An 18812-nucleotide genomic window follows, 5' to 3' on the forward strand; every position below is an offset into this window, starting at 1 on the left:
TACTGTATGATTCCATTTATATGAAATATTCAAAATAGGCAAATCTACAGACAGAGAAAGTATATTACTGGTTTCCAGGGGATGGGGATGGGGAAATTGGTAGTGACTGCTAATGGTGATGGGGTCTATCTTTTGGGATGATGGAAATGTTCTAGAATTGATGCTAATAGTTGTACAATTTTGTGAATAAACTAAACATCACTGAATTGTACACTGTGGAATAGTTAAAATGGTGACTTGTATCTCAATATAAAAAATCTACCTAAGTTTAAAAAAAACTGTGACAAGATATACCTAATTAAATGGATCATTTTAACCATTTTTAGGTTAGTTCAATGGCATTGAGTACATTTACACTGTTGGGCAACCAGCCTCACCATCCATCTCCAGAACTTTTCTTGCAAATCTTTGCAACTCCATGGACTGTAGTCCACTAGGCTCCTCTGTCCATGGGATTTTCCAGCCAAGAATACTGGAGTGGGTTGCCATTTCCTTCCCCAGGAGATCTGCCTGACCCAGAGATCAAACCCATAGTTCCTAAATCTCCTGAATTGCAGACTCTTTACCACGGAGCCACATGGAAAGCCCCAAACTGAAACTCTATCCATTACATAATAACTTTCCACTTCCATTTCCCCCAAGTCCTGGCAACTACTGTTCTACTTTCTGTGTGAATCTGACTAGATATTTCATATAAGTGGAATCATACAGTATTTGTCCTTTTGTGACAAAAATATGAGTCCCGCTTATTTCACTTAGCATAACATCTTCAAGGTTCATCCATGTTGTAACATGTGTTACAATCCTTTTAAAGGCTGAATAATATTCCATTTGTGTATATACCATATTTTCTTTATCCACTCACACAACAATGGACACTTGAGTTCTTCCACCTTTTGGCTACTGTGAATAATGCTGCTAATAAACATGGGTGTGTAAGTAACTGTTTGTATCCCTGCTTTTTAAAAAATTTTTAAAAAGTTGTGAACTCATTTTGAAGATTTTGAAATGAAACTAATTTTGAAAATACACATATGTTTTGCATTAGCTTAAGGATTAAAAACTTATTTTAGCTGAAAGTCACCAAAGGAGAACCTAAAGATCAATGGTACCATTTGCTTTAAAGAAATACAAAAGACATAAAAGTATCCATTGCAAATTTATTATGCATTAAGAAGCTTAACTTAAAAACCAACAGCATAGTAAAAAAAGATATGTTATCTTTGTTCATACCAGAACAGGTTTCAAAATATATTTTCTTTTAAATGTATTCAGTCAGTACACAATCCTTTATAAAAGTTGTATATATATTTTTTCTGTCAATACTTTCATTATATTTATAAATACAAGATTTACACAGCACCCCATCAAAAAAAATTAAAACTCTTTATGATATAGCTACATATATTTCATACCTATAAAACTTTCAAAGGAGTGCTATGTTAAAGTTGGGCCCTAGTTAAATGCTCCACTTACTCGTGCAGCAAAACACACATAAATCTAAAGTTTTCTTTGTCCATAAAACATCTTGAAAAATTAGCAAGACACTTGTGAAACTGAGCTTCTTAAACCCATATTTTAGAAAGGGATTTGCTGTGCATATTCCTATGAGATTCAAAAGGCAGATAACAGATGAAAACAAAGGCTGAAAACAAATGCCTACATAAAACAGTTAAGGTGGGGATGTGATGAATGAGAAACACTGAAAAGCAGGACACCGGATATGTGGGTGGGAGTAAATAGTAATAAAACATGACGTGAGTCTAAACTTGGATATAAACTCCACTGGTATCCAGTTGCTAACTCTCATCTTCACTTAGGAATGTTTACATTGTTGAAAACGTTCTTACAAGCACCCTCCAATTTCTATGTTGCCACCAGAATGCTTGATGTATGTTTTTCCTCTGTAAAATCACCATGGATCTAACCAAGACATTAGGTCCAGGAATCTGAACTGCTAGTTCTTCATGATTTAAATTTATTAAAAATTTTTCCTTCCTCTGGTAAAGGTATTAAATAATACTAATCAGTATTGTTACTATCCAGAGGTATATATGCTGAATGTCATTCTAGCCAAGAATAGGAAGCAGAGAAGAAAAGGAGAGTAAGACTAGATTTTTGCTGATCTTAGAACAAAGGCAACAGACCCCTGACTGAGTGACTCCTGAAGCAACCACTTATAAACAGCTATGGGATAAATGCACATAGTTCAGAGGAACAGAAGAGGAGAAAATATGGGATTTTTTATCTTAAATTTTGTCAGAAACAGCAGTTGTATTACTATCCTGCACCTTTTGAAAAGGACATGATCACTCCTACACTGACATTATTAAAGGAAAGCCATCATTTCTACCACAGATGACTACTTCTATCTGAGTCTCTGAATGTGGATCCCAGATAACTTTGAGAGTTGCATATTATTTGCAGGAAAGTATAACATTTCAAATCTTAATTAGTTCTAACGTATAATGAAAGGAAAAGGAAAAGAATGGTGGAAAAGGAACAGGAGGAGGAAGGGGAGGAAGACAGAGGGATGGAGGTGGTTACTTCTCAAACTCAGCCCTGAAGGATGCCACTAGTATCTCCCCTCCAGCACCATGAAGTCTCCATGTGGTGTGGCTCCATGACTCTCAGAGATGGTGTCCACAGAATCCTTTCTGCAGAATTTACAGCTCAGTGCACTGATGCCCAGGCTCTTCAAGGGAAGAAAGCTCCCAGATGCTGCTGTCCTGAAGCAGTGGCTCAATGTCCTCATCACTGCCCCGTTCTGGAGTGTTGGCCAGGCTGCCACTGATACTGTTGCTGTGTTTTTGAATTCTACTGCCTTTACTGTACTCAGGGATGAATACAGCAACCAGGAAAGACATAAAAACTATACACGCCCCAAACAAAAATGGTGGGCCTGGGATGACAGCTCCCTGGTGGGTGCGGAAACAAATGAAGATGAAGAATTTGGTTAGCCTTTCAAAGTGAAATTAGTACTGGATAAACCAAAAAAAATAAAAAAATAAAAACCACACCATTGAAAAGTGAGTTATTTTCTCATTAGCAAATGTTCATTAACTGTCATGGCAAATTCTAACAAAGTCTTGTGTCTGGAATATAATGGAGGGCAATTAATCACTGCTTTGTGCACCACTTCCTGACAGCTTAACCAAACATGTATGCAACAGCTGTTTATCTCTAATCTTGCCCTGAGAACTGAGATCATGCAGTCTGTATACATAAGAACATTAACTCCAGTTTTGTACAGAAATCTATATTAAACATAGACTGGAAGGAGGGAAATAACAGCAAGTAAAAGGTAGAAAGAGCACTTTAGCTCAATTTGTAGCTGGAAGTTTAGGTCATTTCATCTTTTACTTGGCCTGAGTTTCACCAGAGGATAGCATTTTCACTAGAGAAATGATGTAGGTGAAAACAGAATCTGAACAAAGGCAGGACAAATATTTTACATAAGACATTATCACTGAAATGATCCCTCCCTAGTCCCAAGAAGCAATGAACACAACACTTACTATTGTCAAATACAATAGTAATATTATAAAACTAAGAACACTTTCCAAATTTAAGGTCACAAGATTTTGCTCTAATCAGATACAACTGTTAAAAACTAGGCTTATTACCAAATTACCTGTAGGGCAGCATTGTTAGAAATCAATTCTGGTTCCAACTCAGTCAGTTCCACATGGAACATGTAGAATATGAAGCCATACAAGGCTGGTCCCAGTCCATTACAGAGTCCTCTTATTCCAGTTATGATACCCTGGGCAACTCCTGAGTCAGAACAAAGAGAAGGGAGCCAGTCTTCTCAGAAAAGCATCTCAAGATTGGAGACTTAAGAGCCCTTTCTTTTAAACTATAAAATACTGATTAAACTGGACTGAGTACCCATCATACTGATATCCATTCATTGTACAAATGTTTCCTTGTCCTTTTCTATGCCCTTATAATGCTGTACTCACTATCTGTCCTAAGGATATACAAGGATATGAAATGACACCGATGTTTCTAAAATCCCTTTGAGGCTGAATTCCCCCTGAACAACAGATCTTCCTATAAACAGGGAATGATAAAATGAAAAATTTTAATACTCTCAATTTATAGGCAATTTCTACTTTTTTGTGGATTGAGATTTTCCTCTTCTGCTTATTTAATGGTGCTTTTACAATAAAAATCTGTCCTTTGCCTCTTGTATCCCTGCCCAAGTGTCAGTCCATAGGGGTCCTGAATCTGTGTGCTTCCAGCACCTCCTGACAGATTCTGTTCCTCACAGTGATCGCTGTATTCCAAGTACACCTGTACTGAAAAATCCCAGAAGTGTCAATTTCTAGGTATCTCTGGTGTCTCAGTGTGGCAGGTAAAAATTATCTTGAATCATGAGATGGATGTTTCTGTAAGTCAAAAACGGTCAAATATAATTCAACCTAATATATTGTGTTCTAATAAGTTTATATGCTGACATTTAGAAACATCTGTATTAATACCATGCAAGCATAAAAAAACCCGAAGCAAATTCATGCAGTGAGAGACAAAGATAAGAGTCTCTTAGAGCCAAGGCAATGCCCATCCTTCACGGATAGCTCATGCCTTTACTTCAACCACATCTCTCAAGGATGCAGTCAACTAAGTTACCATAACCAGGGTAACACACAGATTTAGTCTTCAAATGATACTGCTATATTTAAAATAGATAACCAGCACAGATCTGTTGTAGAAAAAAAAAATTTAAAAACAAAAGTAGATATGAGTAAAATGGCTAATTTCCAATGTGAAAAAAATAAGTGCAACCAATAAACTATCCTTTTCAATCTAGTTTTTTTAATTGAAACTTTATAAAGATCTCTAAGACATAAAATTTTTTTCTTCTAAAATTCACTATTTCCTGACTATAGTCAGGTAAACCACTAAGTGATGGAGAAGGAAAATAATTTTAGCAGTAAGAAGTACCTGATAGGGAAGCCAGAGGCACAAGAAGGATGAAGGGTCTCGACATTTACAGTGCTACTCTACATAATCATCTTACTTTTGTCTCTCATTCTGCATCCAATTATCAAAAACTACACAGATTTATCTGCTCTTTATCTGCTCAAAGAATCATTTTCTAAACTGGGTAAATAATGGACTTTGAGTGATTCCAAATTAAAGAAACTTCAGTGATTACAAGTGATTAAATAAAGGACTAATGGTTTTTCAGCTTTTCTATCATTATTTAATAGATATTTGTTAAAATATGAGTATAGTCTAGTAAATTCTGATGGTAACATAAAAGAAGAGTCAAAACTGAAAAGAGAAATTAGATAGTTGTATTTCTAAGTATTCTGACTTGCTGTGTCCAGATTTCAAAAATGAGTATAAAATCAAAGCAGGAAGGAAAAGAGAATTTTCCTATTTGCCAACGTAAAGAGGTATGATTGCTCAGCAGGGACCACACAGCTGTAACCTGTTTCTATGCTGACGTGGAAAGAGGCTCAGAGATGCTCACGCTCCTGGCAGGTACATCTCCACTGAGGGAAAGAAACAGTGAGGGGGACAGTGGCCTCACCTTGCTGATTTGACTCTGCATTCTGAGAGACGAGGGTACTGACTGCTGGAAACGTAATGCTGGACACGGCGGCCACAATCCCTGCTGCCCACATCATCCTGCAATGACAGGTCAGGCTGTGGTCAGGGGGCAGGCCAGCCCCAGTGACAGTGCTGTTCAGAGTACAAGTGGCAAAAGCACAAAATGCTTTCTGTTGTCTTGTATTAAGTTGTATTTATTTTTTTCCTCTTTGACATTTTTTTTTTTTAAACCTAGAAAGTTACACAGCACACTGTTAATACTAATACTGATCACTTCATGAGCTGGGAAAGCTTCATTTCTTTATCTTACCTGTCAAAATATGTTTTTCTTCCTGGTTTCTCTATTGCCATCTTTAAATGCAAGCTCAATGAAATTCAAAAGGATTTCTTGTTTCTATAAATCCACATTTTTTCTCACCAACTTTCCACTTTTCTCTCGTACTTTTCAAAGGCTGACCTCCAAACTGCCCTTAGGCTGCTCAGTTTTTCACCCTCAATAAAGTGTTGTGTGCAACCAACAGAAAAAAACGGAGGCCTGAAGTTCAGGATGACATCTTGCAGACTTCCAAGTCTGCTTCCTTTAGACCTGCATCTCAGTGAAAGGAGCCTATGTTCCTTTGAACTTATGTGTGTGTTAGTATTAAGCGTGAGTGTGAGCAAAGTCCAGTGCCAAATGAGCTAGAAACCTGTTTGACCAGACTGTCTTGGGGATGACAAGAATAACCTTACTTAAAAGGAAAAACCCTTTAGGTCGATAGAATCAGCTGTTGAACCAAAGTTCATAGGACTAAAATTAAGGTTTCCAAGAACAAGAAGAATCTACCACTAACCACCTAAAGCATTTCAAGTTCTAAACTGTGTCATTCATTTTTGGTTGTAAAATAAGGACTAAGTCAAACATTTTAAATGAAGATATGAACCATAGTATTTGGTAATAGGCACATAAGGAAACTTGCCACACAACAAAACAGCACTCACTTCTTTTTATTTTTTCTTATTCCACAGGGCTTAATTTGACTTGCTTTCCTATTAACAGGAATCTAATTGTTAGAAGTAATAAGACTGCCTCTGGGTACAGAAGCTTTTGGAGGAGATCTTAGTGTTCATCTAACTCACATACTTTATATTATAAAGATTATGTCACTGTCCAATGTTACTCAGCTAATTATAGCAGTAAATCCTGCCATAATCAGTCATTTTTCCTTGTTTCCTTGTTTTGTTTTTGACTATACATGCTGTCACCAAAAACTGACAAATGTGTTTAACAATTAGGCATAAAACTTTTTTTTGGAGGGTTGGAGAAAGAGATACATATATTTAGTTAAGTAACATCTCACTGAAAGCTTGCTGAGGTGAAGGTAATCTGTCTGAATAAAGTGGAATTATCTAGCTGTACCCTTCCTCAAGCTAAGGCTAAAGAGTTTTTGAAATTTTGAATACACTATGCTAGTAAAATAACTCCTGCTTCTTTTGCATGAGCACTCAGCTAATTGAAGCTCCTCTAAAAGATAAATCTGTCATGAGAATCTATCGGAGAGACTTACCATGCTTGAGATCCAAAACCGTACCAGGCTAGCTGGAACATCTGGAAGCCCAAACCAAGGAGAACAGTGTTCTTATTCCCTAATGCTCTCATCAAGCTAGTAAGAAAGACTGTCTGCAAAGCAAAGGGGATAATCATTAGAAATCATATAAGCACAGAGATTTCATGCAAGCTCTGTGAAAAAGCCCATTAATGGTGACCAAGAACGTCTAATTGCAGCCCACTTGACCTGAGACCTTGGAAACCACATAGAACTGACGCAGCTCTAAAAGCAGTGAAGCTTCAAGGACTTCCCAAACTGACCTGGGCTCAGGGCCTCCAGCCTCCTCCCAAAGAATCTGTTTATGTGCTGCTTCTTGTTGTTCAGTCACTAAAACTCTTCGACCCCATGAACTGTAGCACATCAGACTTCCCTGTCCTCCACTATATCCCGGAGTTTGCTCAAACTCATGTCCATTGAGTCTGTGATGCCATTGAACCATCTCATCCTCTGTTGCCCCATTCTCCTCCTGCCTTCAATGTTTCCCAGCATCAGGGTCTTTTACAATGAGTTGGCTCTTTGTTATCAGGTGGCCAAAGTATCAGAATTTCAGCTTCACTCCTTCCAATGAATATTCAGGGTTGATTTCCTTTAGGATTGACTGCTTTGACCTCCTTGTAGTTCAATTGGTGGGAGTTAACAGTTTCACAAAGTTGGATTGATACAAATATGATTTTAACAAATATAAAATGTGTTAGTCACTCAGTCCTGTCCGAGTCTTTGCAACCCCATGGACTATAGCCCGCCAGCCTCCTCTTTCCATGGAATTCTTCAGGCAAGAATACCAGAGTGAGTTGCCATCCCCTTCTCCAGGGGACTTTCCTAACCCAAAAATTGAACTCGGTCTCTTGCACTGCAGGCAGATTCTTTACTGTCTGAGACACCACTCTGCTAAAAAAGTAGGTGAGATAGACTGAAAGGGGAATCTGGGCTAACTAACCAGAGTTAATATTAAAAAACAAAAAACAAAATCATAAGCAACTTGAAAGTTTAACATAATTTACATTGACTGATACAGTTAAAAAGTAAAAGGCGTTTACCTGAATGTATTCCTATGAGGTATATCAGTTCTAGTATTTTGGGAAAACAATTTTGTGGCATTCTCATTTCTCTTCCAGACAGACTTATCACAGAAGAGCGTTCCACATGGCCTACCATGCTTTAAAACAGCATATAGCCTCATCATGAATCCCAGCCTTGTGGTGAAGGGGCCTATAACTCAGTGAAGCTATAAGCCATGCCCTGCAGGGCCAACATGGATGGGTCGTGGTGAAGAGTTCTGACAGAACATGGTCCACCAGAGGAAGGAATGGCAAACCCCTTCAGTATTTTTGCCTGGAGAACCTCATGAGCAGTATGAAAAGGCAGAAAGATATGACACCAGCAGATGAGCTCCCCCAAGTTGGAAGGAATGCAATATGCTACTGGGGAAGATCAGAGGGCAATTATGAATAGCTGCAAAAAGGATTAAGTTGGTTGGACAAAACAGGAATGACACTTAGCTGTGGATGTATCCACTGATCAAAGAAAAGTCTGATGCTGTAAAGAACAATACTGCATAGGAACCTGGAATGTTATGTTTATGAATCAAGTTGGACGTAGTCAAGCACAAGATGGAAGAGTGAACATCGACATTTTAGGAATCAGTAAATTAAAATGGACAGGAACGGGTGAATTTAATTCAGATGACCATTATATCTACTACTGTGGGCAAGAACCCCTTAGAAGAAATGGAGTAGCCCTTATAGTCAACAAATGAATCCAAGATGCAGTACTTGGGTGCAATCATAAGAACAATAAAATGATCTCAGTTCATTTTCAAGGCAAACCATTCCAATATCACAGTAATCCAAGTCTATGCCCCAACCACTAATGCTGAAGAAACTGGAGTCAAACAGTTCTCTGAAGACTTACAAGACCTTCTAGAACTAACACCAAAAAAAGATGTCCTTTTCGTTACAGGGGACTGGAATGCAAAAGTAGGAAGTCAAGAGATATGTGGAGTAACAGGCAAGGTTTGGCTTTGGGAGTACAAAATGAAGCAGGGCAAAAGCTAACAGACTGTTGCTAAAAGAACACATTGGTCATAGCAAACACCCTCTTCCAACAATATAAGGGATGGCTCTACAAATGGATTTCACCAAAGAGTCAATATTGAAGTCAGACTGATTATATTCTTTGCAGCCAAAGATGGAGAAACTTTATACACTCAGCAAAAACAAGACCTGGATTGGGCTGTGACTCAGATCATCATCTCCTTATTGTAAAATTCAGGCTTAAACTGAAGAAAGTAGGGAAAACCACTGAGCCATTCAGGTAAGATCTGAATCAAATCCCTTATGATTATACAATGAAGATAATGAATAGATTCAATAGATCTGATAGAGTGACTACAGAACTATGGATGGAGGTTTGTAACACTGCACAGGAGTCAATGACCAAAACCATCTCAAAAGAAAAAGAAATGCAAGAAGGCAAAGTGGTTGTCTGAGAGGGCTTTACAAATAGCTGAGGAAAGGAGAGAAGTGAAAGGCAAGGGAGAAAGGGAGAGATATAACCAAATGAATGCAGAAAATAGCAAGGAGAGATAAGAAGTCTTTGTCTCAGTACATCAGCAAATTTGGAAAACTGAGCAGTGGCCACAGGACTGGAAAAGGTCAGTTTTCATTCCAATCCCAAAGAAGGGCAATGTCAAATAATGTTCAAACTACCATACAATTGCACTCATTTCACATGCTTGCAAGGTTATGCTTAAAATCCTTCAAGCGAGGCTTCAGCAGTACATGAATCAAGAACTTTCAGATGTTCAAGCTGGGATCAGAAAAGGCAGAGGAATGAGAGATCAAATCGCCAATACTTGATGGATTATAGAGAAAGCAAGGGGCTTCCAGAAAAACATTTACTTCTGCTTCACTGACTATTCTAAAGCGTTTGATTGTGTGGAAAACAGCAAACTGTGGAAAATTCTTAAAGAGATGGGAATACCAGATCACCTTACCTGTCTCCCAAGAAACCTGTATGCAAGTCAAGAAGCAAATTTAGAATTGGACATGGAACAACTGACTGATTCCAAATTGGGAAAGAAGTACGTGAAGGCTGTATCTTGTCACCCTGCTCATTTAATTTATATGCCAAGTATATCATGAGAAATGCTGAGCTTGATGAATCACAAGCTGGAATCAAAACTGCTAGGAGAAATATCAACAACCTCAGATATGCAGATGATACCACTCTAATGGTAGGAAAGCAAAGAGGGACTAAAGAGCCTCTTGATGAGAGTGAAAAAGTTGGCCTGAAACTCAACATTAAAAAAACTAAGATCAAGCCATCCAGTCCCATCACTTCACAGCAAATAAAAGGGCAAAAAGTGGAAACAGTGACAGATTTTATTTTCTTGGGCTCCAAAATCACTGCGGACAGTGACTGTAGCCATGAAATTAAAACACACTTGCTCCTTGGAAGGAAAGCTATGACAACCCTAGACAGCATTTTGAAAAGCAGAGACAATGCTTTGCTGACAAAGGTCTGTATAGTCATTGCTATGGTTTTTCTGTTGTCACATATGGATGTAAGTTGTGTCATAAAGAAGGCTGGGCACTGAAGAATTGATGCTTTCTAATTTGGTGCTGGAGAAAACTCTTCAGAGTCCCTTGGACTGCAAGGAGATCAAACCAGTCAATCCTAAAGGAAATCAACCCTGGATACTCATCGGAAGGACCAATGCTGAGGTTGAAGCTCCAATACTTTGGACCCCTGATGGGAAGAGCCAACTCACTGGAAAAGATCCAGATGCTGGGAAGATTGAAGGCAAAAGGAAAAGGGGGCTGCAGAGCATGATGATTAGATAGCATCACTGACTCAATGGACATGAATTTGATCAAACTCTTGGAAATAGTGGAGGACAGAGGAGCTTGCATGCTGCAGTCCACAGGGTCATAAAAGGTTGGACATGACTTAGCAACTGAACAACATAGCTATTTCAGGGAAACAGCCTCTCTGCAGTCCCATACAATATAGTGAATGTACCTATGCATATCAATGAATTAATTCAAAGCACATATGCCCTTTTTGTGGTCCTGTATTTATAAAAGACGGGGGAATATTCAATTGTTGTTCAGTTCCCTAGTCATGTCACACTCTTTGCAACCTCATGGACTACAGCACACTAGCCTTCCTGCCCCCCACCATCTCCTGAATTTGCCCAAGTTCATGTCCATTGCATTGGTGATGCCATCCAGCCATCCATCCTCTGATGCCCTCTTTTACTTCTGCCCTCAATCTTTCCCAGCATGAGGGGCTTTTTCCAATGAGTCTGCTGGGCACATCAGATAACCAAATACTGGAGTTTCAGCTTCAGCACCAGTCCTTCCAAAGAGGATTCAGGGTTGATTTCCCTTAAGATTGATTTGTTTGATTTCCTTGCTGTCCAAGGGACTCTTAGGAGTCTTTTTCAGCACCACAGTTTGAAGGTATCAGTTATTTGGTGCTCCGTCTTCTTTAAAGTCTAGCTGTCACAACTGTACGTGATCACTGGGAAGTCCACAGCCTTGACTATATGGACCTTTGCCAGCAGGGTGATGTCTCTGCTTTTCAACATGCTGTCTATGTTTGTCACTGCTTTCCTGCCAAGAAGCAAACGTCTTCTGATTTCATGGCTACAGTCACCATCTGCAGTGATTTTAGAGCCCAGGAAGATGAAATCTCTCACTACTTCCACCTTTTCCCCCTCTAATTGCCATGAAGTAATGACATATAATCCTAATGTACTGACTTACCACACTTCTTCAGTTTTGTGGATAGCAAAAATTGTAGTATTTAGAAATTTTCACTTATGTTTTTCCCTTTCACTATTTTTCAGTATTAAAATAATATTGAAACATTCTTCTGGTTAATTTCACAATAGTGGAGAAAGACTGTGGTTGGTGGCTGTAAAAGCAAATTTTTATGTGCCAAACCAATGCATTAGGGGTAACCACACATATTCTAAAAACCACTAGAAATTTCTATTAAATTCCAAAAGGAACAAGATGGTGGAGGAGTAGGTGGATGTGGAGTACATCTCTCTTCATGGATACATCAGGAACACACCTTCAGACACAGAAGTACTTACAGAACACCAGCTGAGAGCAGACAGGAGGACCTGACCAATGGAAAAGAACATATAGAACCACACAGAACTCAGCAGGACGAAGCAACTAGCAGGGAAAACTAGAGTGTTAGTAGGACTGGATCTGTCCTCGGCAGGTGGGGAACTGAAGCAGGGGTCCGATCCCCACATCAGGGCAATTGTCTGAGTCAGAGGAGAAACACTTAAGGGTGAGAGTGAAGCAGCTGATCTGTGGCAGCCTGAATGGAATGAGAATCAGACTGTCCTTGCCGCAGCCATATATACCCTGGACAGGGATGCAGGTCCCCGGGAAGGCACAGCAGCTGGGAGCTGGAGTTTAGGGATTGCAGAGCAATCCCAGGGCGAGTGCTGCTATTGACAGCAGAGACACAGGCTGAGGGGCTGTGACGGAGGAGTCTGTGGTGGGAAATGCCTGTGGAGGAAAGCAGGCAGCCATGGATGCAAGGCAATATGCTGAGTTACGCCAACAGGGTGAAGCCATCACCACAGCCCTCTCTCCCCACACCAGCATCAGCACAGAACAATAGAGAGGCTGGCCCATCAAGTGCCTGACTCACCGTTCTACAGAAGTAGGACCCCACCCAGGGGGCCCCTCCATGTGCCTGACATGCAGATCTACAGGCTAGGACTCCAGCCAGGGGCCCCTCTATGTGCCTGATGTGTAGAACAGAGAAGGATCCCAGGCAAGGGAGCCCTCTAAGTGCATGAATGGATGGAGCTACAGAGAAAGAATATCTAAAGCAGCCTTCTGATCACTAGCTACCAGAGGCTTGAAAAGAGACTCTGATAGGGCCATACTGCTGTGACTGAGGCAGTCCATGTCCTTGCACACTTGGCGCTGCCAAGGTCCGTGGGACCTAGGCAGATGAGCCACCTTCATGCTCAACCCTCAATGGGCCGAGTTGCCACAGGAAAAAAAGTCTTGCATCTATGAATATGGGATTGCTTTGGTTGTGTCCAACTCTTTTTGACCCTGTGGACTGTGGGCTTCTCTGTCAGGGGGGTTCTCCAAGTGAGAATACTGGAGTGTGTTGGCCTATACTGGTTGTCATATCCTTCTAGAGCACTATATTCCTGCTGCCGTACATACCAACTCCCCTGAGTACCTGGTGCTGCCAGAGCCCCTAAGACCCAAGCAGCTGCACCACGCACCACCTCCACACCTGGCCCTCAGAGGGGCAAACCCAAGTCCTCCAGGGCAGCCTCAGGAGCAAACCCAGGTGGATGACCCATTCGCAGTGGTGGAAATAAAACCACAATTGAAACCCAGGGGGAAGTGTGGTTAAGGCGGAAGACCCAAAACCTTCCCACCAGCTGTATAAGCTGCAGATTAAATCCACATGATCAACTAGGCAGATTCTGTGCCTATGGAATATAAAAAAAGGTCACTGAGAGCTCCCACAAAAGAAAACGCACTAGTTCTGACAGCTGTGAACATCTGAGGCAAGAACACACAGCAGGAGGACCAGATTAGAGTCTGAGCTGCCCCACAGCAGGTTCAGAAACCAGAGCAATGTTGAGGGCATCTCACAGAGGTGAGGTGAGCTATGACTCCCAGCAAGGGAAAGGATGCTGACAGCAGATACTCAATGGATACATTTATTATTCTTATATTTTGATGAGCTCTGTAGTTTCTTTTGGATTCCCCCCTCCCTTTTTTCCCTCCCTCTATTGTAGTTGTCAATTTTATTAGCAATATGAAACCTAATTAAGCTTTTGAGTTTTTCTTTCAATCACACTTAATCACACTTTTTTATTGCTGTTATAAACCTCTGGGTCTACATTGGCCTTTTGCAGTTTTGTGGTGTTTTCTTTTTTTTTTTCTTCTCTTTTTCCTCTTTTTATAATTTTAGCTTAAAAAAATTTTAAACCTATTATCTTTTCTACATTTATTCCTTTGTTTGCCTTTCCTACTGTTCTTTTCCCCTTGAACTTAATCTTTATTATATATATAAATCTTTTTTATCTACTTCTATTTAACTTTACCTTTCTATTCTCTTTCCTCTCTTTTTCTGACCATCTTTGTTAGTTTTGTTCTTATTGCTTTACTCCCCACCTTGCTTTAGTTTTGTTGTCCAGTTTGTGCCCTAGTTAGTTTTGTTCTTAACTGGTAGATGTCATTTTTGGTTTCCTTTGTTCACCAGGTCAATCTACTGTAATTTATTTCTACTGGAATGTTTTTGATTTTGCTCATGCGTGTATATGTGTATGTGTATATTCCATTATGCTAATTAATCTTTGCTTGATTTTGTAACAGGCATTTGTGTGGGGTTCATCTTTGGTTTATCATTCGTGGTATTTGTTTTAATACCATTTAGCGCCATAAAAACCCACCTATGGAATCTCTGTTCTGGCCAGAGATCGAGCCTTGTGCCTTCGGAGCGGAAGCACCGCCTCCAAGACACTAGACTACCGGAGAACTCCTAACCCTAGGGTGTATCAAATAGTAAGAACTCCCACAAAGGAAACCACTTGAATACAAGAACCAGCATCAACCACCAGTAGCATTCTGTGCAGGACACCTGATCCAAACAACAAACAAAACAATACAAACCCAATCATCAGCATATAGGAGTACCAACTCACTCAGCCTTGCCCATCAGAAAAAAAAACTTAGCGCAAATCTCACCCTACACTAAGCTTAAACAAACCACTGGCGAACCTTAGGAGGGCAGAAACCAAAATGAAGAAAGAATTCAACCTTGAGGCCTGGGAAAAGGAGACCTCAAACACAATAAGTTTTTTTAAAAAAAAGAAAAGGCAGAGAAATACTGCACAAATGAAGGAACAAACTAGAAAGACAGAAGTCCAAATAAATGAAGAGGAAAAAGGCAACCTACCTGAAAAAGAATTCAGAATAATGACAGTAAAGATGATCAAGAACTTTGAAAACAGAATGGAGAAAATGCAAGAATCAATTAACAAAGACCCAGAAAAATTAAAGAATACACATACAGAGACAAACTACACAACTACTGAAATTAAAAACACTTTAGAAGGAATCAATAGCAGAATATCTGAAGTAGAAGAATGGATTAGGGAGTTGGAAGATAAAATGGAGGAAATAACTTCTGAAGAGCAGAAAAGTAAAAAGAATGAAAAGAACTGAGGATAGTCTCAGAAACTTCTGGGACAATATCAAACACATCAACATTCAAATTATAGGAGTTGCAGAAGAAGAGAAAAATAAACAGGATGAGAAAATTTGGAAAATTTCCCCAACATGGAAAGGGAAATACTCAATCAAATTCAAGAAGAGGTGCAAAGAGTCCCATACAGGATAAACCAAGGAGAAACACACCTAGACACATACTAATCAAACTAAAAATGATTAAACACAAGGAAAGAATATTAAAAGCAGCAAGGGAGAAGCAACAAGTAACATACAAGTGAAACCCCATATGTTTTTAACAGCTGATCTTTCAGCAGAAACTCTGCAGGCCAGAAGAGAATGGCAGGATATATTTAAAGTGCTAAGAAGGAAAAATCTACAACCAAGATCACTCTATCCAGCAAGGATCTCATTCAAAATTGATGGAGAAATCAAAAGCTTTTCAGACAAGTAAAAGTTAAGAGAATTCAGTACCACCAAACCAGTTTTACAACATATATTAAACATATACTTATACAGCCAGGAAATGTAAGAGAAGATAATGATCCGCAAAAACAAACCCCAAACAATTAAGAAAATGGCAATAGGAACAAATATATCAACAATTACTTTAAAAGTAAATGGATTAAATACTCCAACCAAAAGACACAGACTGGCTGAATGGATATAAAAACAAAACCCAAATATATGCTGTCTACAAGAAACCCACTTCAGACCTGAAGACACATATAGACTGAAAGTGAGAGGATGGAAAATATATTTCATGCAAATGTAAAACAAAACAAAGCTGGAGTAGAAATCCTTATATAAGACAAAGCAGTCCTTAAAGAATATTATAAGAGATAAGAAAGGACACTACAGATACATCAAGGGATCAATCCAAGAGGAAGACATAACAATTTTTAATATCTATTCACCCAACATAGGAATACCTCAATACGTAAGACAAACACAGACATAAAAGGAGAAACTGACAGTAACACAGTAAAGTGGGAGACTTTAACACTCAACTTACAAAATGGACAGATCAACAAAACAGAAAATTAATAAGGAAACACAAGTCTGAAATGATACATTAAACGAGATGGACCTCATTGATATCTTCAGGACATTCCATCCAAATGCAGAAGAATACACCTTTCTTCTCAAGTGCACATGGAACATTCTCCAGGAGAGACCACATCTTGGGTCACATATCAAACCTCAGTAAATTCAAGAAAACTGAAATCATATCAGTGTCTTCTCTGACCACAGTGCTATGAGACTGGATTTTAATTACAAGAAAAATACTGTAAAAAACACAAACACACGGAGATTAAACATTTCTAAATAAGCAACATGTTACTAAAGAAATCAAAAGGGAAATCAAAACATTCATAGAAACAAATGACAATGAAAACATGACAACTCAAAACCTATAGGATGTAGCAAAAGTAGTTCTAAAAGCAAAGTTTATAGCAATACAATCCTACCTCAAGAAACAAAAACATCATATAGACAACCTAACGTTACACCTAAAACAACTGGAGCAAGAACAAAAAGAGAATCCCCCAAAAGTAGCAGAAGGAAAGAAATAATAAAGATCAGAGCAGAAGTAAATGAAAAAGAAATGAAAGAAACAATAGTAATAATTAATAAAACTAAAGCTGGTTCTTTGAGAGGATAAACAAAGTTCACAAACCTTTAGCCAGACTCATCAAGAACAAAAGAGAGAAGAATCAAATCAACAAAATTCAAAATGAAAAAGGAGGTTACAACAGACAAGGCAGAAATACAAAGGACTGTAAGACACTATTATGAACAAACAAATGGCAATAAAATGGATAACCTGGAGGAAATGGACAGATTCTTAGAAAAGTTCAATCTTCCAAGAATGAACCAGAAAGAAAGAAATAATGAACAACCCAATTACAAGCACTGAAATAGAAACTGTGATAAAAAATCTCCCAAAAACCAAAAGCCCAAGACCAGACGGCCTCATAGGTGAACTCCAGCAAATGTTAGAGAAGAGCTAATGCCTATCCTCCCAAAACTCTTTCAAAAAATTCCAGAGGGAACACTTCCAAACTCACTCTTCGAGGCCACCATCACCCTGATACCAAAACCAGACAAAGACAATACACAAAAAAGAAATCTACAGGGCAATATCACTGATGAACATAGATGCAAAAATCCTCAACAAAATTTTAGCAAACAGAATTCAAGAACACATTAAAAAGCTCATACACCATGATCAAGTTGGGTTTATTCCAGGGATGCAAGGATTCTTCAATATATGCAAATCAATTAATATGATACACCATATTAACAAATTGAAAGATAAAAGCCATATGATCATTTCAATAGGTAGCAAAGAAAGTCTTTCAAGCAGAGAAAGTCTTTGACAAAATTCAGCACCCATTAATGATTAAAACTCTTCAAAAAAATGAGCACAGAAGGAATCTACCTCAATATATTAAAGGCTATATATGATAAGCCCACAGCAAACATGATTCTCAATGGTGAAAAACTGAAAGCATTCCCCGTAATATCAGGAACAAGAAAAGGGTGTCCACTCTCACCACTATTATTTGTATTTTTTAAGCCTTAGGTACAGCAATCAGAGAAGAAAAAGGAATAAAATAAATCCAGGTTGGAAAAGAAGTAAAGCTCTCACTGTTTGCAGATAGTATACACAGAAAACCCTAAAGTTACTACCAGAAAATTACTCTAACTAAACAGTGCATTTAGCAAAGTTGCAGGAAAAAAAATCAATACAATAAAATCACTTGTATTTGTATATACTAATAATGAAAAATCAGAACAAGAAATAAAGGGATCAATCCCATTCACCATTATAACAAAAAAGAATAAAACATCTAGGAATAAACCTACCTAAGGAGACAAAAGAACTGTACACAGAAAACTATAAGACACGGATTAAAGAAATCAAAGATGACATAAACAGATGGAGAGATATTCTATGCTCCTGGATAAGCCAAATCAATATTGTGAAAATGACTATACTACCAAATGCAATATACAGATTCAATGTGATCCCTATCAAATTACCAATGGTATTTTTAACAGAACTAGAACAGAAAATCTCACAATTCATATGGAAACACAAAAGACCCCGAATAGCTAAAGCAGTCTTAGGAAAGAAAAATGGAACTAGAGGAATCCACATTCCTAACTTCAGATTATACTACAAAGCTACAGTCATCAAGACATATGGTATTGGCACCAAAACAGAAAGATAGACCAATGGAAGAAGACAGAAAGCCCAGAAATAAACCCATGCATCTGTGGGTACTTTATTTTTGACAAAGGAGGCAAGAACATACAATGAGGCAAAAACAGCCTCTTCAATAAGTGGTGCTGGGAAAACTGGACAGCTACATGCAAAAGAATGAAATTAGAACACTTAATAATGGCATCCAGT

The 18812-nt window shown here is 38.6% G+C and overlaps 1 protein-coding gene across 2 annotated transcripts in view; it reads right to left on the reverse strand.

The window, feature by feature from the left end:
* Positions 1-1146: 1146 nt before the first annotated feature.
* MFSD14B (major facilitator superfamily domain containing 14B) overlaps positions 1147-18812 on the reverse strand; it is a 121677-nt gene continuing 104011 nt past the window's right edge. For both annotated transcript variants that reach the window (XM_070480719.1, XM_070480718.1), the window contains 4 exons: positions 7110-7222; positions 5546-5643; positions 3635-3777; positions 1147-2918 (listed from right to left, as the gene is read on the reverse strand). In XM_070480719.1, the coding sequence (XP_070336820.1) occupies positions 2667-2918; positions 3635-3777; positions 5546-5643; positions 7110-7222 (606 nt within the window). In that variant the 3' untranslated portion in view covers positions 1147-2666. The remainder of the gene's footprint in view (positions 2919-3634; positions 3778-5545; positions 5644-7109; positions 7223-18812) is intronic.

The sequence above is a fragment of the Odocoileus virginianus genome, chromosome 18 (genome assembly GCF_023699985.2).
Source record: "Odocoileus virginianus isolate 20LAN1187 ecotype Illinois chromosome 18, Ovbor_1.2, whole genome shotgun sequence".
NCBI lineage: Eukaryota > Metazoa > Chordata > Mammalia > Artiodactyla > Cervidae > Odocoileus > Odocoileus virginianus.